General features: G+C 40.4%; 1 protein-coding gene across 1 annotated transcript; it reads right to left on the bottom strand.

Annotated features, from left to right (window-relative positions):
* Positions 1-226: 226 nt before the first annotated feature.
* Positions 227-23,268, bottom strand: gnptab (N-acetylglucosamine-1-phosphate transferase subunits alpha and beta). Its single transcript, XM_031758261.2, has 21 exons — positions 22,923-23,268; positions 22,408-22,493; positions 21,966-22,085; positions 21,723-21,773; positions 19,519-19,721; positions 18,138-18,202; positions 17,872-18,006; positions 10,964-11,125; positions 10,638-10,817; positions 10,352-10,522; positions 10,117-10,240; positions 9,815-10,030; positions 6,833-7,836; positions 6,550-6,749; positions 6,212-6,431; positions 6,003-6,116; positions 5,834-5,919; positions 5,663-5,761; positions 5,364-5,531; positions 3,672-3,762; positions 227-1,654 (listed from the first exon to the last, which is right to left on the bottom strand). The coding sequence occupies exons 1-21, from the start codon at positions 23,082-23,084 to the stop codon at positions 1,583-1,585; spliced, it is 3,729 nt and encodes a 1,242-aa protein (XP_031614121.1). The 5' UTR covers positions 23,085-23,268; the 3' UTR covers positions 227-1,582.
* Between the last annotated feature and the right edge of the window lie 4,400 nt (positions 23,269-27,668).

The raw sequence follows: 27,668 nt of genomic DNA, 5'->3' as shown, positions 1-27,668 counted from the left end.
CACACTAAGGGGTTTGGCAGAATGGGAGATTGACATCACAGATATACAGCCAACAACCATGCCATGTTGAAAGTCCCTTAAACATGCCTGTAAAAGTAAATTTATTGACTAACGTCTGAAATGTGACAAGCCCTGATCATTAGTCTGAGGTGAGGATTTGAGAAATAAAATTGTAGTAAGTGTGGAAAGAGTAATGTGAACAGTACTGACAAAAACACCACCAAGCTGACCGAACCAAATCACATTTATTTCTGTTAAACCAATGAAACTGGTGCAATTAGAGTAAATTCATCTTCCAAATATGGCTCTCAGCGTCTCATCTGCTGACACACATCCTATGAACCAAGAGCACAGTGGCAAAATGCTGACAGCTGCTAGTGCTCATTTCCATTTTTGTCACTATAATAAGAAACACTATAAAACTGGCATTCAAAGGAAAACACTTGCGTATCGTTTACATTCTAGAACTCAAATTGGCTGTGTCAGTCACGGGGCTCACTGTCACAACAATACAATCAAAATAAGTTAGAGAACATGCTGAGGAGGTCTGAATTTCAGACAGCAGCGAGCCTGCAGAGTCCCACAGGGACACACGTACAGGCAGCTTTGAAAGCTGTAGTATTACTTCTAATATAGCTCCACCAATCACTTAGATTTGTACCACGCAGAGAATGATATTCATATTATCCTGCATCCCATTCATTCTTACTGTAAACCACAAGATTAGAGTGCGATATCATTAACATTTACAAGAAGACCTTTTAAAATCCCAAAGGGAGATTAACAAAACATTTAGACAAGCAGGAATGAACAACGAAGGCACTAAAAGTTTTCGTTTCAAATACGGCAGCCGAAGATATGGCGTCCAACACTTTAATCACCTATTTCTATTTGTCTTATATGTATAAATTTGATTCTCAATCTTTTTAAAATTAACTATAACATAAACAAAAAGAACTACAAGTAATGACTGTGTTGATTATCATTTGATCTGCTGACTCTATGTGTCTGTCAGTATCCCAGCAGCAAAGGCAGCGTCCTCAAATACAAAGAAAAAAACTCCAAAAACTTACAGTAATATAAAACAGATAAAAAACAGTAAAGAGACTTTTACCACCAGATTTAACTGACTAACCAACTGAACAAAAAAAACCCTTTAAATCTGTCTTGACAGACACTGACATGCTGATATCAAGTGTTTCCCACTTTAATAGAATACTAATCAGTGGCATGCTGAGGGCAGGACATGAGGAGGGTGGTGCAGGGTGGAAGGAGTGTTGCTTGTTTGTGGTGTGTAAAAAGTCTCGGATGCCCCCAGTGGAAGAGAAGAAGATTTATGAGCTCCTCCTGTCTGGCTGCTATTCTCCTCACCGGCCAGCCCTGTCTATCATCTTCTGAAAAATGTTTCATCGACATTTCACACGAGTCTCTCCTCAAATCCACGGTGATGCAATTCTGCGCCGAGGATCTTGGACTGCTTTTTCCAGCTGGCTTGCATCCTTCTCCTGTGCTCACTGTGGAGGTGGAGAGGAGGCGCGGAGGCTGAAGTTCAATAAAATGAAGAGAGGGAAGTCTTCCGCTTTCACACCCTTTCCGGGTTGCTTTCTCGGTTCATCCTGCGTCTAGGGAACAGCTTTCGCTTCAGCAGGATGAGCTGCAGGAACAGGGAAAGAGGGAATGTCACTACTAAAACAGCAGAACGATTGATATAATATGAAAGGGGTGGCAATAAAGGTCATTAACTTCCTTCTGAACAGACATGGAGGAGAGAGAGATCTATCTATCCAATCTATAATGCACCTAATTAAATGATCATCGGCAAATGCGAGCAGCTCTATAAAAGCAAAGAAAAGGTCAAGGCAGTTCGCAGGTCTGGCAAATTCAGGTGTGAATCAATCTTCCCAGGAGTGGTTGTCCCAGCAAATTCACTCCAAGATCAGACCATGTGACTCACGGAGAGACTGCAAAACCCCCGAAATCTACATCTTAGACTCTACAGGCATCAGTTAGCATGTTAAATGTTAAAGTTCATCACAGCACAATTAGAAAAAGACTGAATAAGTATGGCTTGTTATTCAGTCTTAAAGAACATGACAGCACAGCTTAGGTTTGCAAAGTTGAACAAACCACAAAGTATAGATATTTGGCTATAACGCACAGCACCGTGTCAGTAGAAAACCAAACACAGCACAAACACCTAATGCCAATTGTCAGTATGGTGGCGGAGGGGTAGTCATTTGTGCTTGTTTTGTGACCACAGAACCTGGGCACCTTGGAGGCATTGAGCCAACCATGAACTCCTCTGTATACCAAAGTAATCTAGAGTCAAGTGTGAGGCCTAAAGTTAAAGCCTGGCCCAAACTGGGTCAGGAACAGCAGTAAATCTACAGCAGAAAGGCTGAAAAAGGGAAGAATGAACCTCAACCTGGTTTAAATGCTGTGCAGAGACCTTAAGAGAGCTGTGCATGAATTAATGCTGATTCCTCAGCAATATGTGTGAGACTGAGAAAGTCATACAGAAAATATCTAGCTCAAGTTATTGCTGCCAAATGCAGCTCTTTTGTATCTAAAATAATATTTTTCTTTATTAAAAATAGGAAAACACGACTTTTAAATCATGGTACAGGAAATTGCAGTCATTTCATTTTCCACAACTGTCAAAAGGATACACTGTGTGTGTGGTAAAGCAAAGGTTTATAAATCAGAAGGTCGGCAGTTTGACTCCACGTCTCGACCTCCTCACTGGCACCATTTTTCATTTGGTTTTTAGCAACAGCAAATGGTTATAAGTGGCATCAATGTTCTCATGTAACTGTGCCCAGACTGCAAGTATATTTCCCAAAATGTCAAACTATTAATTTCACCAATCAAGGCTTTGACACCAGAGTCCCCTCAGATGTCTGTAACCCAAGAAAGCAAAGATAATCTTAGACATAGAGCAGCCGAGTAAAATCACCTCCCTCTGAGGAGTGAAGACACATTTGATCTCTCTAATCTAAACTCTGACATAAACAGAAGGGCAGCCAGATTCGGATAGTGCCAGAAAGACATCAAAAGTCAGTCTGTGTATAGTGACAACGACACAGGACAAGTGTGACACACTGGTCCCGTGGGTTTCTGTGAAGGAAATTCTCCTAAGGTCACTGCAACTATTAACCTTTCTTTTAGTTCGCTGAGGAGAAACCGGAAACCTCTGGATTAGGAAGCTGCCTCAGAACAGTCGACTAGTATTTGTTAAACAACTCGTGGCATTTGTTTTAAACCGTTTCCAACACCAAAGAGGAAGAATTTGAAATGTGTCCAATAATATTTTCCTGCTTTTAAAATGATTTTAAGTCCTTTCTGTATATTATTCCAGCTTGAAATTCAACTTTTCTGAAAGTTCAGTATATAGGAGGAATTGTCTGATCCAAGTTAACAAAGACAGTCAAGTCTTGCCTTCCATAAAAGGCTGCTGGGGTCTTCCATCTCGATAAAGGCAGGTCACGACATAGCTGGTCATACTAGCTCGACACATGAGATGGACGCTCCTCGGAGAGGAATTTCAGTAGCGAAGGCTGTTATCATAACTCAAGCGTGAATCATGGAAATGGAGAGGTGTGCAAGCAAATTCTGTGTATCTTTCTTTGAATGTCTAAATGAGCCGAGCGTGGTTCATGGTGAACACTGACCTGTTCGGCGAAGAAGGATATGACAGTGAAGATGACGAGTGTCACGAGGACACAGTGGGTCCAGAACTTCAGCTTGTCCCGATACACCCGCCTGAGAAACAACACATTTCAATCAGTTAACAGAAAACTTCAACTCCAACAGGTACAGACGCAGGCGTCAAATGATTGTTCTGCATTAGATAAACATTCGCAGTGGCAGGTCAGGGGATGATAAGGTGTGATGTAACAAGGGGGAAGCATGCAGTACGCGGAGGACAGCCAGGCAATGGAATGACAAGGTGACATCACCCAACACCATCTGCCTGTCAAGCTTATAAACAGACATGGAAAATAGATGTGGAAAGGAAGGGGTGGAGTTGAGAGTCTCAGCCATTTAATGATCTTACAAGCATCTTAAAACTAGTGATTCATCTGAAGCAGCTCGGTCTAATTATAAAGCCTCTATGTGAGGCTTGCATTGGTGAAGCGCCCTGAATGCAGGAGCAGGATCCCTGACAAAGAGCCCTGTAACTCTCCAGAGGGATTCCCACTGGTCCAACCTGGCAACACTCTGTCCTACGTGGTGACAGACACAAATTCATACCTTAGTATGAATGGGGAAAAAAGCTCGACTGTGTGGGAAGGACTCAGAGCTTAAAGTTATACTTGTGTGCATGCCTTAGTTTAAAGCATCTCAGTTCTTGTTGCCAAAAGGTGTTGCCATATTTGACAAAAAACTACACATTTTCCTGTTATTTATGGATATTTAATAGACAAAGCTTTCAAATATACCATTAAAAACCATTAAAAATATTCACTACTGTTCTGGTGACCTACTCCTCACTGCAGTTGACAAAGCTTACATTTTAAATGTACCCTAAAGGCAGTTCATCCATAAATTTCAATGTTACAGGGGAGATCAGCTTCCACAAATCTGTGTTCACTGAATCAGAGAGATGAAAAATTTGAATTCTTCGATATTTTCAGGAGTCTAATCTAAATGTTTTTTAGCCCAGCAGCGACCTCTGGGGCTGAAAACTGCAGTTCCTTGAATGACCACTTGATGCGCACTCCAAAAGTGAGTCCACCGCCATACTTTTGCACGTTAAAATGCCAAACTAGCAAAAATAAGCTTGTTTACAGCCTCATACATAAAATTATTGTGGTCCTCTTCAGACCAACTTTACAGACGCAAATTTTTAAATAACTCACCCTTTTAATTAAGGCTTAAAAGTAATCCATGACAAAGGTAGAGGTATGGTAAAGGCTGTATATGTGCTGTAACAGGTGGCTAGAAGTTGCTAACTGTTTGTGAAGCATCATTTCTGCTACTTCAAACCACTGAACTGAATCTCTTGGTTCTGTTTCTGCTTGATTGGTGGATATTTTAGCATTTTTATTAACAACTTTATACCAACTTTCTTCCTGTGTAACTCTATCGACAGATCTCTATCAACTTAAACTCTGATATTATTTTATTTAGAAGTTAGCACTTATTAGAAGGCAGTTAATGGATATAACTTGCTAAATATCAAGCTAAAGACTTGGCTATTCACCTCTTATATCCAAAAATGGTCCAAATCTGAATACAGTAATCTTCAAAACAGTGGGTGACCTTTCCTCTTTTCTATACAGTCTACAGTTAAGACAGTAAGAAATAATTCAGTGGATATTTTTAGCCTTTATTTTTAACTTTTACACTTCAAAACATACCATTCCTGGAGTTCTTCCATATGCAGGAACCTGTTGCGGTACTCTCTGGGCAGTTCAAACTGGGACGGCAGCGGGAACATTGATTCATAGAAATCTCTCAGCACAGCTTTCACTGTGGCAGCGTCCTTATGACTGTGGTCGATGTTATCGTTCAGACAGATGAACTTCCTTTTGGTGAAATCAAAGAAAATAACTCAGGTCAACAACAAGGATGGCAGAGATGTAAACTTTGATTGCACCACATTAAGGTAAAACAATGAAAAAGCATCTGCTTCTAAGGAATATCAAGTTCTCCTCACCTGGGATTTTTCCTAATGTCATCTAACTGGCCGACCACGTGGGACACATTGGTCCGCACCATCTTGAAAGCTATCTCCTCCTCCCCCATGATCTCAAACCTGTCCATCAAAAACACTCTGTCAGCTTAGTATACAAAACTACTCATACACATCGAAATAAACAAATCTCACTTGTATTTATTCTGGTCTCTGAAGGCTTTGTGAATACGTTCGGTGATTGGCTTGCAGTGGAGGATGAGGCCTTTTGTGACAGGAGGCTGCAGATTAGGAAAACAGAAAATCAGCCAAATAATTCAACACTGAACGAATATTACCCAGTCAAGCCAGCTGTACATCTCACCATGCTAGGATCATAGTAGGCTTCTTGAGTGGGGTTGACCAGGTGAAGCTGGGTCAGGTTAGTTGGGAGCGTCTTGGAGCAGTTTATCAGCATCTGCTCCAAACCCGTCAGGTCCTAAAAACGGCACATAGAATAAAAACAAAATTCAAAACTGGAACTGCTGGAAATTACTTACCGACATGTACACTGGGAAAGACTTTTTGACTAACTTGAAGGCTTAGGGGAAGCTCGTGGATCCTTGTAGCGAGAGTTCGAATCTCACGATCAGACAGAATACCCGAGTGATCGGTGTCGATGTCATCAAACACTTCGGACACGTTGAGCTGATCCTGAGCGCTCATCAGGAAGTAAAAGTATGAAAAGGCAAACTGCATGTCCTCAGAGTGACGAACGCGGTGACCCGATGTTTTGTCAAACTCTTGCGGGAATCTGAAGAAGACCAAGCAGAGTGGTTTATATAAATAATGACTGTTTAGAAACAGATGAGCTGTTTCTAAACATGTGAGCTCTTTATAAATCTGATTTGATAAGACAGAATATCACTTACGTGTCCTGCAGCTCCTGCATGATGAGACGATCGATCATGTGCGGCATGTGTGCGGGGACTTTGCGAGACGTGAAGCCAAACTGGCCGTTGAGCAGCTTGTTGACGTAGCGCAACGAGTCAGCAAAAGTGTCCTGAAGCTTTCGCCTGGTAGCGGTGCCATCGGTCTCATACGCCATCTCACTCTCAAGACGCTCTTCTTCCTGTGGAGTAAACACAAAGAAGTTTTTTTTTAATCAAGTTTTTTGAGTGGAGCTTTAAATTGAAGACTGAGGGGTGTACAAACCTCAAGTAAAGCTTGGAAATACTTTCTCCTCTCCCACGGCAGGAAGCCTCGGTCTGAGGAGATGAAGTGCTGGAGCCTTCTCCCCACTGGAGCAGCCTTATCTGGCTCAGCCTGACTCTCCGCGCTTTTTTGGGGGGAAAGTCGGTTTAAAAGCTTTGAAGTCATGGGCCTCTCAATCGCAGTTTTCAGAGGGAAAGGTCTTTCAGTTATTAAATCTTTTAGAAGTTTATCATCAATGTGGACTGGTACAAGAGGAGTAACAGGTTTGTCTTTCACAGCGGCATCTTTCTTAGAGATTTCTTCTTTATTTCCAGTTTCATCTTTTCCTTTCAAATCCTCTCCCTCCAAGGCATCATCTTTGCCTAGCTGTGAATCAGGGATCAAATGCTTTTCAGCCAGGTTCTTGTAAGGCTTTAAAAGTTCGGCTTTTGTGAGATTGTAACCCTTCATAGTAATGTCACCGATCAGAAGCTTTTCCTCCAGCTTTTGAAGCTCTTTGCGCAGAGCAGCTGGTAAAAGTGACACATTTAAAGAAGGAACCTCTATGATAGTCTGAGGATCTCCAGGCTGCCCGTTCTTGATCTTAGGCCCTCGTTTGTCTTCAGGAATATCAGAGAAAGGGAACACTGGCTCCGGGGTCGGGGTCACGTTTGGCTCTTTTCCTGCATCTTTGCTTGAAGTCGGGGACGCGTTAGTTTGAGAAACCTCACGGGTGTCGACAGCCACACTGAAGCTCATGGCAAACTCTGTGTCGTCATCTCTCTGAAAAGTGAGGTTATAGTGGATCTGGGTCGCGTTGTAACCAGGGTGGAGCAGCAGGTGAATGGTCTTCCACTTATTTGCGACAGAGGTGTGACGCACCACGGGGTTCTCGCTGATGTGGGCTTCGGAGACTCTGCGAGCAAGTTTCTCAAAGCTGAAATACGGCCTGACTTCACCCACAGGGAGCGTGTAGTGGCTCTGGTTCCTCAGTAGGGTCACATGATGCAGCTCGTCAAAGTGTTCTAAAAAAGAAAAGAGTTCTTTCAAAACGTTCTCACTTCCCCAAAGGACACACTTCGAATGCCTTTTTTTCCCCCAATGACAAAAGAATATGTTTAGGGTGCTCGTAGCAACAAAAATGTTCACTTTAAATAAGAATATAAACGTGTTTATTGTTAATACGCAAATTACGCTGCACATTTAGACTGTGTATCCAAGGACTATGGTGTCGGAACATAAAAACAAGTCAATTCTTCTAAGTTCTTATAGGATACTTAGTAATATTATTAATACATGTTTGGCTACAGTATCGTCTGTGCTGCTGGCTGTGCTACAAAGCTTTTATAAAGTGTCGTGGGTGCATAAATGCAAAAGGGTGCTTGCTAGGCAACATAATGACGTTATAATATATAATGTATAGCTTAGCTTTCATAAGATGTTATAGTTGCAAAAGGTCAAAAAGCAAGTCATTTCAGCCTGTTGTTAGGTGGGTGGAGGGCAATATGATAACATTGTGGTGTCTGATAGAGATCAGAGCATTCAGCGGCCTACGATGCACCTTTGTGCCAAGTTTGGTTGTTCAGCTCCTAAAGGTCTAGGAGGAGATGGTGGACAAAGAAACAAACACACAGACAGATTTGGTATATGTATTTTTTTTTTTTTTAGATTTTCTCTTATTAAGATAATTTCCTTTATTTTGATTTGTCATTTCAATATAATATGTTTTTATTTTTTTTATATGTCGCGGTTTTTGTTATCATTATTTGGCTGCTGTAACAGAGGATTTTCCCAGTTTGGGGGGGGGGGATAAAACATATCTTAGCATTATAAACATATTCAATAATAAACTAATAAACAATAATAAACAAAAAAAATCTAATTACTGTTTGTTACACTCAAACTTCCAAGACCACAGTGTGGTCTAACTGTGGGACTTCTCAAGCACACAGACACATTCATCTGAGCAGTAAGAAGAAGTGAGTGAAAAGTGGCATAATCCTAGATATGAAGGAGCATTTCTGTCACCTGATTATCGAACTGCCGGCTGTTGGAATGCGTCCATATTACTCACTGAGGAAATTCGTCAATACTGTTCCTGACTGACTCACCACACTGCTTGGCTTCCTCTGTCAGGATCCTGACCAGTCTCTGCACCATTTGCTGGACATGCAGTTAAACACACTGTATAACATGTCTTACAGCTTTGCTGTATAAGGAAAGATTCGCACAGTCTTTGCTAGTTCATACCACAGCACGTACGTTCATTCTAGATTTCTGCTCCTGATTGCTTCCCATTTAAAATTTAATTAACTGAAAAACTTCTTCACTTTTATAAAAAAATATTTTCTACATTTTCTATTTAGCTGTGCTCACTGTAATAGTTTCTAAGCTACTGTATATTCATGTCATTTTTGGGGCTTTAATTGCAGTAATTTTTGAATTTTGGGGATAGTTTTTATTATGTATTTTTTTTTGTTATCTTCATTTATCCATGTTGCATATGACAATTTTGACAATATGGCTGTTCCAAGTATAACAAAGTCTTTTGTTTTTAGTGCAGACTATACTGCTTTTACTTTTATTCTTTGTGCTGCATCTGCAACAGAGTAATTTAAAGTCTATATCAATAAAATAAACAAGTAAGTATATGAGTAAGTAAATAAATAATAAAATGAGAAAGTAACTAAGTGAGTAGGTTAATAAAATAAATCTTTTATTCTTTAAAACATAATTTACCACAGTCTGCTATTTTACCTATTATCATTTTTAAAAAAATTACGTTTTTAAAGGATTTTTGTCACCATATTTTATTACATATTATTAGCAGTTATATTTGTACCTATAACCAATTTATTAATCCTTTTGCAGGTATTGAACCTAAAAGAATACAACAGAAAGACCTGATTACCTTTGAGGGTTATATTATAAAAATAGTAAAAACCAAAAGAAACACCACAAAACAAACAAAAACCACTATTACATGTATTGCTTAAAACATACCTTGGCCACAGTCTCCCACATCAAAGCCACAGGACAGTACATTACAGGCCTGGTCACAGAACTTGTCAGCCAGCCAGGAGTTGGCACAGCCTTGATTGCAGTAGGATGTCCCCGCTATGCCTCCTAGACCACCTGCAAACTGCCACACCTGTCCCCCGGCCCCTCCGGCCCCACCGGGACCGACCCCACCAGGGAATCGACTGTTCCCTGCTGCACCTGTTAGAGAAGGATTAAAAAATTTAATATACACAGCACAAACACGCCTATTTATAAAAAAGACGCAACGGTGTTGATATCTTTACCCAGGCAGTCTCCTCCATCCCAGTCACAAGCTGAGTTGTTGCAGGCCTTGTCACAGTACCCGTCTTTGATCCAGGATCCTGGGCAGCCTTCTGCACAGTTAGGAACCGGCCAGGTGAGGTATACCTGCAGGGAATAGAGGAAAATAAAGCTAGTTTTCAGTATTTAAAACATGAAACAGTGGCTCATATTTCAGGGCGAACTTCACTGTGAGCACTTTTCATGTTGTGTTCGCACCTTCTGTCCTTTCGAGTGGCTGTAGAAGTCATCGGGCCACACATCTTTGCCAAACATCACATCATCATTGAGGTAAATAAACTTCTGGGAGAGCCCAGGAATACGATGGATGTGGGTCTCTATAGCAGGAGAGCTGAAAGTGGGAAGGTGGCTGTTGTTCAAGAAGATATCCTGGAAATCCAAAAGGAGCAGTTAGCTAATTTACACAATAAAGTATGAATGAAAGCATAGCTTCTCTCTTCCAGGCGGACCTTTATTATTGTAGAAGTTGAGGCTCAAGTTTTACCTGATGTGTAATAACTGAAACTCTGGGATTATCCAAGTTGAGCCAGGAGGGAATTTGCCCATTGGTGACGATGAAGATGTGTCGCACCCAGGGGGCGTGTCTCTCGATGGAGCGCAGCGAATAGCGAAGCTCCTCGTTGTCCTCGAATCGACTGGCTGATACATCTTCATCCTGCTTAGACTGGAGGGCAAACACACAACACTTCTTTCTTTACATCTTATATATCTTATATATAGTGCCTACTGCACACATTTTGCAATACTGTGTAGAAAAAAATAAAATAAACCAAATGCCAATTATTAAAGGATAAAAAAAGAAGACTCTACCTGTGAAATAGCAGTGAGGTCCCAGAACAAGTATGCAGGACTGATGGTTAACTCTTTCCCATCCAGTGTAAGGTTCTTCTTGGCCTGCTGAGTCAAGTCAGTGAAATCCTGTTGCGTGTTGAGGTGGAGCAGGGCGATGCTGGCTTCTGAGTACAACTCAAACTGAGGGACAAATAAACACATTTCAATTACAGTGTTAATAGGATAACACTGTAAGAGGATAAAGGATAAAGATATCCTAATGTTTAGGCTCTACTTTTGATCCTGCAATTCACACAACACCTTTTAATTTTGTTCTTTCTTACGGCCACCAGAAGGCTACATTTTTTGGTGTTTAAATACAAATCTGCTGTCACATTTGGTACACATCGTCTATCGACTTTGCCATTTTTAACTATTCAAATGTCAGTTATCAAGTTGAAATTACACTTTTGGACTAAATACCTGTTCATCATCTTCAGCTGTAGCTTCTGTTTAGTGCTGATAAGCATGCTAAACCTACAGATTTAAAGCACTAAAGACAGAGCTGATAATGATGGTAAACTTTCATAAAATATTACTCAGTGGACTGAAGCTGTAATTCACAGAGCTGTTGACATTTTTATAGGCTTATTATTATTTTATTAATCCACAAAAAGTAAAAACAAGCCTATCTTTTACATAAGTCTTAATTCTCCTTCTAAAATCTAAAAGCACTAAACTTTAGTTGGACAGAGTTACCAACTTAAAAGGTTCCCTTTAAAGCTGAAAAGCAAAACTCTCCATATGCAACAGTGAGAAAAATTTAAATTTAAAGCAGCTTATAGCAGAGACTAGGAGAGGGAAAATTCTGAAAGATGGCAATAAATGAAGCTGAAAAAACTGACTGGAAAAACCAGCTGACTAAGTCTTTCCATGGAGACAAAAGCAGTTCCTCAAAAGGTTAGGCAAGCAGTAGTTACAGTTAAAGTTAGCTGATAGAGAGATAAGCTAGTCACGGTCCTCTGAAGTCATAGATACACAAGTGTGTGTATGTGCATGTGTGTGTGTGTGTGTGTGTGTGTGCGCGCGCGCTTAAAGAGGTGAGGGTTCAGAAAGTTCTGTGATGTCATCTTCTCCAGCAGGGGTCACATGGAGATGGCTGTCTGATCTCAGAGGAGTTATGTATGTATGTGTGTGTGTGTGTGTGTGTGTGTGTGTGTGTGTGTGTGTGTGTGTGTGTGTGTGTGTGTGTGTGTGTGTGTGAGACACACCCCCAGCCTTGGATATTAAAAACCTTTTGTCTACTCTCTTAAACATTAAAGACCGCCTCCATAACATGAACAGCAAAAAACTTTCTGCTGCTTCATTTCTTTTTAAGTGAAATATTGCACTTTTTTCACTCTGCGTCATTTTCTGACCACTTTAGCCATTAAAGAACAATATTCTTAATCCTTTAACGCTTTTTAGTGATTTTTTACCACTGTATATGTTTGCTTAAGATAAACAAACTGTGAGCAATAAATTCTCAATAATCCTGGATTTAACAAAAATGATACAAATTAAAACTTTCTTATGCAAATAAAGAGTTTCTTTCTTTTTTTTTAATTTGTCTGTTTTTTTTTTTTACATACTTTGAGTTTTTAAGTTTTCTGTTAATTATTTCATGGCACAGGCATTACAGGGTTAGGATCTTTATATACAAACAAACTGCATATGAAAATACTGTAAAAACCTCGAGATATACATATGCAATGCTTAATAAATTTATTAGACCAAGATACAGTGGAAGGTTTATGCGACAGCTCCCTAAGATTAACAGTGCTGGTATTTACCAAAATGTTTCTTTTATGGTTCTGCAATGGTAAATCCACCAGTGCCCACAAGTACTTTACTCAAAAACTGTTTGCATTCCTGAACAAAAACCATTTGTTTTAGGGTTTAAATGTTTTGTTTGGTTAATTTCTGACTTTTTAGAGAAGTCCAATGTGCCAGGTCAAACTTATTAAGTTTTCTTATTTATCTAATAAATTACAACACTTTTTTTGTCTTACACAAGTAAGTGACAAATATCCAAAATATTTGTATTTTCTTGTGTTTCTGAGAGGTGGTCTAATAAATTCGTTAAGCACTGTATAATAGTCAAAATGAGCTGCAATAGTAAAATATTGCTAACAACTACTAACAGCAATTAATTGAGTATTTCCTCCTTTTTACATACTTGCACACTTCTAGTTGTCTAAAAATATTAATGCAGAACACTTTTTGTATTGAAGGATGGAGTTAGTACTTTTACTTTACAGGAAAAACTTCTTGAGTCGCTTCACATGAGCTCGTGTTCTCCTTCCACTCGTCTGCTTTTTTCCTCTGCTCCTGTTTTTAGGTGAGGCGGATTAGCTGGGACTTATAAACCCAGCGGGACGCAGCCCGGAGACAACAAGGCACGGATCAGGTTGCACTCTTTATAGTCCCAAAAATGAACTGGCACATACACACAAAGCAGAGGTGTGTGGCGGCTTTACACAGACGCACGCTTTCCGAAGAAACCTTTTTATCTAATGCATCATAATCAACATAACAAATAACCAAACTTAGGTAATTTGACCTATAGATACTTGTCATAAGAACATTTTGTACATTCCTTTTTAATTTAAGTAAATTATGACTAACAATATTTGGTTATGAGGACATTTGGTTTAAGGACTGTTGGAAATTTTCATATTTTTTCATTTCACTGTATCTGTCAATAAAGCTGAAAAAACAAAGACTAATGTAAGCAAACACAAAACATATTACATCATAATCCTTCTTTAATATCAGTTCAGTGACTTAATGACTTCTTGTGCTACTGTTACTGGGTTTCAGGATTAAGCGCCATCCCATACAATAACTGCTTAGTCTTGCTTTAACATTTATCATCATAAACAGTCGAGCTATGTTCAGCAGCGTCCGCTTACTGCAGCGTGCTTGACACATGAAACCAAACTGGTTCCACAGCTACCAACGGCTGACCCAGAGGTGGACAAATCCTCAATTTTCCTGTCATTGCATGTGACCACTTCCTATCTTAGTTTTGGGAAAACACAGACTGTCAACAAAACAAAAAAAGCAGCACTGAATATATGGATAGGTTTTCTTGTTTTGAAGTAGAGGGGGAATGGTTGTCGTGAAATTTAATTTTGAATCACCAAACAATCCGGATTTCATCAGCTCATCTGCCCCGGGCTCCAGGCGGCTGCGCGAGTTATTCCACACCACAGTATTAACATGTCCCGTGTGTATTTTACTTTCAACACATAATAAACCCTCATCACTGTGGCCCGTGTGTCACTGCAGTGACTGGGGACAACGTAATTAGTCTAGAAAAATAAGTTGACAATGTGGATAAAGTAATTAACCCAGCGCCGAGTGATCTTTTCAAGCAGATGGACTGGGATGTTGCAGCAGCATGCAGCTCGATCTGAACTCCAGCTGCGTCGTCCTTCTCTTTGTGGGTCACTGAAGCACACAAGTATGAGCCTGCTTCTGCCGGAGGCTTCTTCCTGTTAAAAGGGAGTTTTTCCTTCCCACTCTCGCCAAGTGCTTCCTTAAAGGAGGTCGTTTGATTGTTGGGATTTTTTCTGTATTATTATAGGGTCTCTATCTTACAAGATAAAGCACCATGAGGTGACTGTTTTTGTGATTTGCTATAGAAATACCAGTTAGCATCTATCTGCCAGTCTCTGTGTCAAGAATCTATAAGGGTTGCTAGCATTCAACCCTTTGTTCCAAGTACATATCATAGTCAGTCTTAGCTCTAAAAGATGACCGCTACATTGGCATCGCAAATCCAGTCCACAAACTATGGCTACTGGTGCTTAATCTCACTCTTTATTGGTTTTCCAGACACGTGAATGCTAACCACGAACTTGTCCACCATTTCAGCCATATGACAACTGTGGTTCAAACTGACAGGCCTAGACCCAAGACAGACAGGCCTAGAGACTGGTCTGCAACCATCTGGCAACCATGGTCAAAATTTGTATTTTGCAAGTGGCTATGAGTGATTGTTGGAGACTGACGACAGTTGCTGGGAAAAAGATTGGTTACACCAGGTCTTTAGACTGGGCACCTGGCAACCAGCTGTCGCCAAGGAAACCTACACTGTCATTGTATCGGTCACTAGCATATTTCTGTTGTCGTAGTTTGAATTGAAGTGATGGACTTAGTCTACAAACACTGTCCAAGCTTCAGGAAACCTGTGAAAAATCTGACATCCCTTTGCTTTCAAAGTAAAAGGTCACCTTTTACAACATGTTGGCTACAGTGCTGAGGCACAACTTTTACTTTGAAATTTTCTATAGTTCAAGTTCTGGGTTCTGAATTCTTTCTGTCAATGAAACAAGGAAGTTGTTAAAACTGATTTAGCGTGAGTGACTGAAGGCATTTTCCTGTGTTTATAGTTGTTTAAATCCTAGTCAGACTGCTTGGTAATAAAAGCAAACGCCGCTCAAACTTTCTATCCCATTCAGATGACAGTTGGGTGATATATTGTACATCTGTATATTAATTTCATAAGTATTTAACCAGGAAAAAAAATATCCATCAAGATCAGAAAATCTCTTTTACAAGGATGTCCTGGCCAAGCATGTACAAACGGTTTGCTTTGCCTTAGAAATTCAACATTTTTGTGACTGTCTTATTTGCTCTGTATTTCTGTGAACATACTGTATACAACCTCACTTCATGGAGCAGACAGTACATCACGTGGACAATCACACGCTTCTTAAACATATCAAAACGCACGCTAATACAATCACATCAGCAGACTTGTACACAAACACAGTGGGCAGGACCTGACAGGCAACAGCACAGGCAGATGATCGGGGCTGTGGTCCAGCTTTCATCACTATAGTCGTCGGTCTAACACCAGCTATAAATACCAGCCACCTCTCAGCGCTCAGCCACTCCCTCCACACTATGCACATCATCCCTCTTTCACAGAACTGGCCAAGAAGCACCCGGAAACATGCTGAAATCCAAACTGAGCATTGTGTGGTGGCCTGTGTACCTAGAATCCCTCCACCGCTAAACACCAATCACACACACTCTTTCCATCATCTTTCCTGTGTGGCTTCACAAATGCCAGCTCCGATCTTCTTTTCACATCCTGCACCCCTCCTTCAGTTTGTTCCACTGATAAATCCTGAAAACTGGAGCCCAAACAGGTAACGGTTGGTTTAAAGGTCTGAGATGCAACGATGTGTTTAAGAGTGCAGATAAGGTCAGAAAAATCCTGGTGACATTTTGGCGTTCTGGCTGGCAATGCGCCACTGAAAACAGTTGCTCCCCTGTTAACCCCTGCATGGACAGCTAAGGTTACAGCCTAAATACCACTAGTTATTATCACATGACCTGCCAGGCAAGACAGAGGCAGACTTGGAGACAAATGGAAGAATGACAGGACAGCTGGGTTGGATAATGATGAGTTAGATTAAATGCAGTTAACCTACATGTTATAGATCATTATTAGTGTAGTCCTTATCAGGTACCTGTCTAATACCAGACGGACCCACTTGTCCCGTTCTACCACATCTCAAAGGTGTGACTAAGGTGCCTATTTGAGTACAGTGAGCATACCGTCACATTCAAGAAACCAGTTTGGGATGATTTGAGCTTTGTGATCATCAGAAGATGGGTACCCTGTGGTCATAAAGGGACGGACCCATGAATATGCCTAAATACATCGAGATGCTGCCATTTGATTGGTTGATTACATATTTGATGTTCAGCTGGACTATAAAGAAGTATATGGAGATAGCAACAGGTCGATTGGGGTTAAAAAAGAAATTCCCAAAACTAATTAATAATGCAATTTTGGAAAATAAAATTCTTTTTGATATATATATACACTATTCAAAATAGAATAGATTATTATTGTCATTGTAAATGTAAAATAAAACAAAAGAAGAAGAGGAAAGATTCTCAGAGCACGGCAGCCCTACATCTCCAATAAATGCTTTTTCAACATTACATTTTAAATTTTGTTATTGTGAACTATATTGAAAAAAAAAATATTCATTTGATTTATTTAACTAATTCAATTAAAAATACACATTTCTATACTAAGGATTTTTGGAAGTTATCGGTTTGCTTTAATGCCCTCTAAGACTTTCTGATAACACATTTGTTTTGAATCCCTATGAAAAACAAAGGCAGTTATGAAAGACCTTATCTAATGCATCACCCATTAGCTCTCATCAGCCACATGAGGGCATTATCAGAAGACTCAGGCCTGTCCTGCGGCCTGTCGGCTGGAGCTACAGGGTCACTCAGCCCTGGCCTGGTTTGTTTTCCTTGGTTATTTCTGAGTAATCCCAACCTGTTAGTGGCATTCCTCTGTCTCAAAATATAAAGCAGAGTTCTGATTAGAGAAAATTATTAGATACACAAGCCACCGGCCGTTGAGCTAAACAGAGGCCCTTTATCCACAACACAACGTCACCGATTAAAATAGCCAAACTTAGGTTTAGCAGGAAGGTGCAAACTCCTCTTCAAGGAGGATCTGACTTCTGTGATTAGACTATTCTTAGAATTTGGTGCTATGCTTTATAAAAAGATGAGACAGTATCTTATAGTTCTGTACTCTGGTGTAATTGAGATAGTGATATACAAACATCCTTCAGCATCACTCTGATGTTACTATTTAAAATAAGGGATAATATGAAGAAGAATTAATGCAAGGAACTGGGAGGAAATAATATAGTGTTTGAAAGTAAGAAATACAATTACATAAAGTGACAGCGTCTGCTGCACGTTCACCAAAGTGCAACTCTGCCATCTGCTGTTTTAAAACCAACTTTAAACCATCCTTATTTTCATGCTCATAGTACAAGTTTTAATGGATTTGAACTTGGAAGGTGGTGTAGAAGATTTCTTATTTAATGAGTAGAAGGAATGACTTTTACTACCTGTTTGATCTTGCTGGTTATGATAGATGGAAGTTTGGCTCGCAACCTCTCCGTCTCCTTGAAGGACGCAGGGAAGCCACTCAGATATGCCAGAGTCTGCATGCGGGTCAGACCCGGGGCCTCTTTATCCGTTGTCTGCGTGACACACAACAACAAAGGTTAAAAATAAAAGCCTTTTGATGTTTTATTGCCTTCTCTTATAAATGGAAAAGATAACAGAGTTAATTACATGCACAGAGAAAGTGCTAAAACAGATGTAAACTTACCAGGTAACATCTGGACACAGAGAATTTCTGATCTTCTTTAGACACATCTGTATACGCTTTAATGGCTGCAGGGAGCAATGAACAAATGGTGAGCAGCAGACACACACCTTCATGTGTCCATATTTCGATCTTTGACACAAACTCCAATCGTCAAATCAAAATAACGAAAAAAGATGGAAACAAAGATAAAAACAGGAGCAAGTGAGCAATATCAGACTTATGCCTTTCACGTATGAATTCTGAGCACTGTCAGAGGATTCAGATCATCCTCTCACTGCTGGAAACACTCAGATTGTTTAAGGTTACTGTGCAGAATGATCAAATATCAAGGAGACAGGAGACATGGAGTCCACTCACTGGCTATGAGCTACCTGTTAAGTAGCTGGCACAGTAAAGACCTTTTTAACGTCCAATGAGTTGGACACTTGCGTTCTCACATCCATGCTCCCCTGTAAACTCCAGTGTCAAGAAGGATTTGGCATTTCCCATTCGTTCCCCTCCTGCAGAGCACTGCTGGGTTTAAGTGGACCACAAACCAAGAAACTTCTTAAATGCTGTGCCTGAATATTTTCCTGTCAGCAAATGAAACCCTGAATTATTTTACAAAAACTGATGAACGTCATCATTTTAGAGATGAATTATGTCACAGTTGTTTCCTCAAAAGCTGAATGCAAAATTCTGGTCTTAGTGTTAGAAACTGCACTGAATACAAGTGTTATGCCAGTGCACAATGATCTTGATTATTTAATCTTGCTTCTGCACTATTGTTACCACTATCATTAAATTTAATCTCCTGCTATAGTTTCATGTCTTCAAAGGCACAAACGTTCACAATTATAGCTCCGCCCCCTTTGAAATGAATGTGTGTGTGTGTGTGTAAGTGCCTACAGTGATCCAGAAGGGTGCGATGAACTATGTAAGGTAAAAACAGCCTGAATGAGTCGGGAGAGCTAGTAAAACATAAAAAAGACAAACTAAAATAGAATCAGGAAAATCTCTTAATCCGTCCACCTCCACTTACACTGGTTTAAACGAACAGTGTATTTATGGGAGAGCCTAATTTGTGAACTAGGCTCTCCCACTGGAGTTGTCTCTCTTCATGCTGTACGGTGTGTCACACTATTAGCACTGTCCACAGAGGGTGGACGTCAACGCTCTTGCATGAATATGAATAATTCAATCCTGGCCACTGTTATCTTTGCAGATCAAACTGCTGCTGGCACCTGCAGCGGCTGTATTGATCACTGACGCCGTTAGTTAAAAATAACATGTTTTGTAGTGACGAACTGCCCGCTGGGCTCAGTTACTACACTTCCACACGCAGTCGGCTGAATGAAATCATTCGAAGAGCATCCTTTTCTGATCCTCTTTGTTTCTTTACCTTCAGCTTGCGAGTTAAAGACGACCACGGAGAAGCTGGTAGGCTGGTGGAAGGGTTTGTTCATGAGCAGCAGCTCTTTGGCAGCGGAGAAGGAGGGAGAGAGGGACGGGAGCTCTTTGAGCGTAATGTTGGCCGGCAGAGCGGGATCCAGGGCCAGCATGGGCGCTATGATGCAATGGGACAGCAGGCATTCAGGCTTAACACTGCGAACAAATGGCCAGAAAAAGGGATAAAAATAAACAAATAATGATTTAATAAGCACATCTACACCTGTGCACTCACTCAGAGAGCTACTTCCTTTGCACTGTGGTTTAAAACATATGCATAAAATCGATGAAGTTCACACATTTAGCAAACATGAAAATGTTGCACTGAGCACCTCGTGTATCTGCGGTTAAAGGGCAACAATAAGGAGGAAGGAGAAAATAAAGAGAGGGGCTGTTTTTTTTTCAGACCAACATTTTAGCGGTGAGCACACAGGAAATATCTAAAGAGATTCTCAGTGCACTGATATAATTTAAGCAAAAGGAAAACATAAAATAATAAAATACTGTTTCTTCAAAAACTCCATGTACACTTATATATTATTATCATTATGCATTTACTTTTTTATCAAAAAAAAGATTTAAAAAAAATTTGTACCACCCCTTTTCTTAAATAAATACCAAACAAAGCCAATTATCACGGCGCTAACTAAAACAATGATAAACTTTAAATGGTGAACAATGGTAAACATTCTGGTTAATAAAATAATAACTGCTTTTCTCTGATATCCCATCAGTTGACACCCTCCGTATGGTGCAACCCACCCCAGCTTCCTGTTTCAACATCAGCCTCGGTGTTCACACAATGCCGCTGCATTGCGACTTTAACAGTCATTTAGCAGGTTTTTCACAACACCTACAAGTCTGAGAATAAACTCAACACACCATGTACCCACACTGACGCAACCTGTCTTGAACCTCTCTGCAAGTTAACAAACGAGCAGAATGATGCAGAACTGTGGTACTTAGCTGCATTAGATTGCACAGATAAACACAAAAGCACTGTGCCAAAAGTAAAGTTTGGTAGAGGGGGATTATGGTGTGGGGTTTTTTTTTTCAGGAGTTGGGCTCCACCCCTTAGTTCCAGTGAAGGAGAAAATTAATGTTTCGGCACACCAAGACATTTTGGACAATTTCATGCTCCGACCTTTGTGAGAACAGTTTGGGGATGGCCCCTTCATGCTCCAACATGACTGCAGACCAGTGCACAAAGCCATAGACATAGATCTGTCCTGACTTCAACCTGACAGAACACTTTTGGGATGAATTGGAGTGCAGACAGCCTCCCGTCCAACATCAGTGTCTGACTCACAGATGCACCTCTAGAGAAATGGTCCAAAATTCCCATAAACACACTCCTAAACCTTGTGGAAAGCCTTCCCTAAAGAGCTGAAGCTGTTATAGCTGCAAAGAGTGGGCTGAGATCATATTAAACCCTATGGATTAAGAATGGGCTGTCACTCAATCTGTGTAAACAGGAGACAAGAGAACACTTTTGGTAATATAGTGTAGAACCAGCATAACAGCAGGTCTCTTAAGTTGTGTAGTCCGTGTAAAGAGGATGAGCAAGAAAACATGGCAAAACTGTCAGTTGCTGTCTGACGACTTCGGTTTTTTATTTATTTTTCTTTGTAATCACAGAGCGGCACACAGAAGAGGAAGTCTAGGCTTCAATATTCATTAGCTGCACCAGAAGTTCACAAAACAAACTAAAAACTTAGATTTTCCTCCGAGGTGGGGGACACAGGGCAAAGTCCACAAAAACAGCCACCAGCTTCCCAGATTTTCTTCTCCATATCTCTCATTGCATTAGACTCTTGTGGACGGTGTTGCAACAAACACTGAGCACAAGCACTTTATGTAAATCCCGAACTTACATGTTATTTTTACACAGACACCCAATCACACTCACATTCAGCAGTCAATTTAGAATAAATAGTTAACCTAACATGCACAACTGGAGGTGCTGTGAGGAAACAGTCCCAACCCCCGCACTACTGTGTCGCCACATGATTGTTACACACACACAGATAGACACACACACACGCCCTAAATATATACTCAAAATAACGAACTGCTAAACAAATAAGACTTCATCTTATTTAACTTCATGAAGCACAAAGATCACACACCCACTGTGTACACCATCATCACACTCACCTGTCTTTTGGCACTTCAGTTGTCTCGCTTGTGTTTCTCCCCAGGCGTTCCCTGTGTGAACAGTGTATTTATATTTTATTGGGCTGTTGCAGTCTATTTTAACACTAGATGACATTTCAGAGGTGGATAAAAATCACACGATTCCCTTTTTTCATTCATTAGCAAGCCAATCAATGTCAGCTGATGACGCTCTGACCTTGATGCTGAGTTTTACTGTATTTGGATTTTAGGAGAGGAAGCTACCTCTGAGCTTTTTGTTCTTCCTCCAGTTGCTCTTTGACTGCCTTCAATTCCCTCAGCAGCGCTGTGTCTGTGCCGTTCACCCATGTGTACACCACATCAATAGGCATGGGCAGACAAAGCCTGCAAAAAACAAAAAAGCTCAACCCCAAAATAAATAATAAATCAAACACACACTCATATAATTCAACAGACAGCGCTTAAACTGCAAATCCACAACCCCGTTTTCCTCCCCAGCACACACTTCTCTGTAAATTAACTTTTATCCATGCATGGCTACACCCTGTCTGGTTCTTTCACATTTCTTGTCTTCTATCAGGATTAGAAAATGTGCAATGTGCTTTGAGATTTTTATGATTTTTTAGTTTCTAATGCCCTACAAGATAGATTTGCTCTAAGACACAAAGTTTATCTATGAAATGAGCTCAAGGCTGTTTTCTTTTACCTGCTTTGGAATGATTTCCCACCCACGTTGTCTCTGTAGGAGTCAAACAGCACATGATACTGGTCCCTACTCCACTCCACCACCACCTGCATGGACAGAAGAATACGCCGTGTATTTCACGATTTTAAATCACACGCACACTACAGTGCTGAATCATTCTGGAAGATTTAGTATCTGATATTCAATGTAAATCAAGTAGCAGTTGGTGTAACTAAATTGAACTACATCTGAAAAAAGGGGGCAGGCGGTTTATTTAATTAGAGCTACAGTAGTGGTTTTAATGCAGAATACACACACAACAGAGGCAGTCTGGAGAGACGTGCCGTTTAAAGACCTGCAATACATTTCTGTTTACTTTCAGGAAGATCTGCTTAAACAAGCGATTTTTTTGTGGACTCTGGTGGGAAGGTGCTGTGCTGAAAACAGCTGTTAGGAGAAAGTAAACGCTAGCTAAACCGACAGCAGAAGCGGCTGTGTCTATGAGACAGGAGCTGAAACAAGAGAAGAAACCTCACCTCCCCAAACTGAAAGGCGGAAACAATCATGAGCACGATCCCCCCGAAGCAGAGGTACAGCCCGTATCGGTGGGACAGACAGGTGTACGTCTGCCTCTGCACCAGCTTCAGCACCGAGTTCACGACTGCCATTGTCCTCCTGGGAGAAGCATAGCGCTGCATTCATTCAGAAAAACGCAGATAAACGCGCTGAAAACAGAAAGTAAACATCACACAGGAGCCGGATTTGTCAGCTGACCGCCTGCCACACAGCAAGACACATGACAACCGGGCTTGTCACTCTTCCTCAGCGCTGATGAAGCAGCACACGCACGGCTGCCACCACCATCGCTTGAGCTCATTGTTGCCCTCTGGCGGCGAGGAGCAGAATGCATGGTGCCTTCACGGCCTTCTCTCACTGAGTAACTCGCGGTATCTCAAATCTCAAATTTCAAGATTGTCATATCCCTAAAACATTTTATACAATCAAATGTATTATATTATATTATATTATATTATATTATATTATATTATATTATATTATATTATATTATATTATATTATATTATATTATATTATATTATATTATATTATTGTCACGATTCTGGGTCATTGTGACCCAGCTTTTTCTATTTCTGTTTTGTTTTTCTAAATTATGATTTGTTTGGGGTTTTGAGTTGTGCTGGTTTGATTTTGTATCAAGGGTTATTCTTGGTTTTGTTCTCTTTACTTTATTTGGTGTTCTGGCCTTTAGTTTAAGTCACTGTCTTCTCTGTTTTGTGTCATATTCTTCCTGTCTCTCTCAGTGTCAAGTTTGCGTTTTTGTGAATTATTTCTTATTTCCTGTTTTACTTTGAAAGTTCATGTCTCATGTCAGTGTGTTCAGTTTTACCTCTCCCCTGTCTCGTTAGCCTAATTTCTTCCAGCTGTGTCTCCCTCCTGTTGCCCATTCCCTGATTATGCCCCTGTGTATATAAGCCCTGTGTTTTCCTGTGCTCTCTGTCGCGTCGTGCCCTCAACTTGCTGTGTGTTTGTTATGTCCGGTCCTCCAGCACTTCTGTTCAGCGTCTTGTTTTTGCCTTGCTTTTGTGAGTTTTATTTTATAAGGAGTTTGTCCAGCAATAAAGCTGCGTTTTCAGTTTAAATCCCGTCTCCAAGAGTCCTGCATTTTGGGTCCACCACTTGTGCCTGCCTGCCACACAGCCCAACCATGACTATTATATTATATTATATTATATTATATTATATTATATTATATTACATTGTGGATAATATACATCCCTACAGCCAACTGTTTTTTATGAATTACTGACTATAAAAAGCATGAATGTTGAGTTTCACTTAAATAAAAGTGCCTTTCATCAGTGGAACAGCATCAGAACTGTTGTTTCTTTATTTTCACTCCAAAAAGTTCATTTTACATTTACTTCACTTCATTTTACATTTTCACCTGTTGTCTTCACCACTGAGTCTGTGTACACACAAATAATAATAATATATGTATTTATAAGTAGGCATCTTCCTTGGACTATAACTTGTATTCTTCCTAAAATGGACCGGAAGCAGTTTCCTGGAGTACAGAAATGTATCATATGGTGGTCTAATTATTAAAATAAGTGTATAGAAAGCACAGGAATTCAAAATCAATGAACTAATGCTGAAAGTGCACCTTTTATCCTATAATGAAAAGTGCATGGTAGTTTTTATCTAAAATATGCCATGAGCAGTTCATGTTCAAATTTCAACTTACCAAGGACTGCTTTCCAGTTTAAGCTTTTTATTATTTATTTTTTATTCATGCTGTATTCTAAAAATAGTAGGTTTTTTTACTTTTAGTGTACAACAGGGGTATATTATACTATTATATAAATTATATTGTAGTATTCCAATATTTCTTCCTTGAAACATTCACAAGAGTTCATTTACATTGGTTGGATTTCTGGCACAAACCTGGCTTTTAAGCATAGTCCTCAAATTTTCAGTAGGCTTGAGTCTGGGGCTTTGGAAATGTCATTTCAGGAGCTTAGTGGGACATTTCTGAACAACTGCAGTCCAAGATCATCTGTTCAAATAATTGTGTGTAAATACAAGTTATCCAATATCTCACCACTTCGTCAATGTATAAAAAATGGATAAAAATGGGTCTGAGGGTTCTCCTCCAAGAAATTTGGAAGATCAAATTCCCAGATTCTTGCCTTAAGGTCATTTTTTAAAATGTGGTAATTTGTATATTTCTACTGTGGGAATGTCTCTGTGTTCATTTAACATACTGTAATGCAGCAAAGCTCTCCAGCATTCTGTAAATTCAATCTAAATAAAAGTCCTGTGTTCCTATGATTTTATTTGTAAGAATAAAAGTAGTAAATAAATACTGTGAACACCCTCCATCTGCCGAAACACACGATCCCAAAACAGATCACTGGCTGTGGTGACTGGCAAAATTGTGCTCACCAAACACATGATACAAACCTTTAAACTGAATAGTTTGTGTGCTTCTTTTTAAAGTTAGATGTCATCATTACCATGTCCCACACTGTGCCACGTAATCAAACTTTACCCTGCATGTAACTGTTGACATAGTGTTAAACGACAGTAGTCTGGTAAAAAAAATTTAAATGTCCTTCAAACAGGTAAATTTCCATATAATCTATATTAATTACACATAAAGTGAAATGTTATAAGCATTTTGTTCTTTTAATTTTGGTGATTATGGCTTATAGCTTATGAAAACCAGAAATACAGTAGTTCACTTATTCAGTTATTATTAATTAATTAACATTAATTAATAATCACATTATTTCCTTTATCAATTAATTTTCAGTGTGAGTGGATTGGGGTTCAAAAAGCATAAATACAGCATGTCCTTTGTTCAGTACACTCATCCACAATCACAATCGTCCAGACAACGATAATCAACACCCTCCACAAGGGGGGCCAAGTGAGCCACAGCAGGTAGTTGATGGAAAGGCCGGCTGTTCACGGAGTGCTCTAACAACGCATATTAGTGGAAAGCTGACTGGAAGGCAAAAGCAGCAGCGATATCCACTGGCTAGAGAGGCTCAAATCAACTTTCCTGAGACAACAGTCAATTTGAGAATTACTCAAGGCTTCACGGGGAGTGGACTAAGGCTGGTGTCAGAGCATTAGTAACTACCAACTGTTGCGTCCTAGTACAAGCACTCCTGAACCAGATACAGTGTCAGAAGAGTCTTACCTGGACTGAAGAGAGAAATACAAACTTTAAAAATAAAGGTCAATTTTGCATTTCATTTGGAACTCAAGGTCCTGGAGGCTGATGGAGGAGTGGAGGGACACAGACTTCAAGGTGTGAGAAGTTTCTGGGTGCATGGCATCTGCTGGTGTTTGTGGTGGTTAGTCCAAAGTCAACTTAGCTTCTACCAAGAGATTTTGGAGCTGATTTCTTTAACACCTGCCCACAGTGCCAAAGCTACAACCAAATGATTTCCTGGCCACGTTATTGTTGTGCTTGACCAGCCAACTCACCTGATCTGAACACCACAGAGAATCTCAGAATATGAGGAATCATCACGAGGAAGATTAGAAACACTCGACCCAAAAGAGCTGAAGGCGGTTACCAGTTTGGCTCAGTGACCAAGCCAACGAAGATATGCAGCTGCTAGACTTGAAGTCAAGACTGCCTAAACCAAGACCAAGACAAGACCAAGACCATGTCAGGGTTCCGGGGTCGTTGACCCAGTGCTTTCAGTTTTGTTCATGTTCAGTTTATTTTGCCACTTCCATGTTCTCACTTCCTGCTTTTCCTGTGTCAGCTCGTCTCGTGTCATTAGCCAGATTATGTTCAGCTGTGTACTCACCGGTCTCTCATTATCATCCTCATCAGTCTGTGTATTTAAGTCCTCTGTTTCCACTCATTCACTGTCGTGTCACTGATGTTGATGTTATGTTGTCAGTTCCGCCTGCATTCAGTCAGCCAGCCATTCAGTCCGTCAGTCAGTCCTTCATTCGTTCATTCAGTCAGTCGTCCAGCCAGCCAGCCGTTTCCTGCTTCTGTTCTGTTTGTTCACTCCATCGACAATAAACACCCACCTTCACCTACCTACCTGTGAGTCCAGCGTTTGGGTCCTCCTTCCCTCATCCACGCCTCCACGACACAAACCCCTGACAGACCTAGTCAAGACCAAGACAAAGTCGAGATGAGACCAAGACCAAGACTGAGACCGAGACAAAAAAGTCTTTAAACTGCAGCCAGATGCTGCTTCGTTTACGGGTGTCAGGCATATTTATGTGTTTTTGCGACGCCCTCCTCACCGCTGTCTACTGTCTCACTCACTTACTGAGAGGACAGACGACTCCACTTGACTGTTGCGTCTCTCACCCTCTCTGTTTTTCACATAATGATATTATCCTATATCCTCGCATGTGATTGGCCACAATATGGAGGGATTGGAGCATAGCTGAGCCACTGTGTGAGAGCTGAGCAGCGAAAGGACATTAAGTGAGGAGCCGGCTCTCGTTCAATGGGAGTCGACTCTTCTGATTCACTACAAAGCACTCTCTAAGCACGGCTCTTAGAGCTGATGCTTTTGCGCATGACACATTATTGAACGTTACGTTGTGTGTCATGGATACTGTTGACTCCAAATCTCCCGACCACTATGTCGATCTGAGACAGCAAGACCGAGACAGCGAGACCAAGACAAGACCGAGGGATCCGAGACCAAGACAAGACCAAGACCAAAGCCCATCGAGACCAAGACAAGACCAAGACCATGTAAAAGTGGTCTC

The sequence above is a fragment of the Oreochromis aureus genome, linkage group 17 (genome assembly GCF_013358895.1).
Source record: "Oreochromis aureus strain Israel breed Guangdong linkage group 17, ZZ_aureus, whole genome shotgun sequence".
Taxonomy (NCBI): domain Eukaryota; kingdom Metazoa; phylum Chordata; class Actinopteri; order Cichliformes; family Cichlidae; genus Oreochromis; species Oreochromis aureus.
The sequence above is the reverse complement of the archived record's forward strand: the minus strand, read 5'-3'. Positions and strand labels throughout refer to the sequence as shown.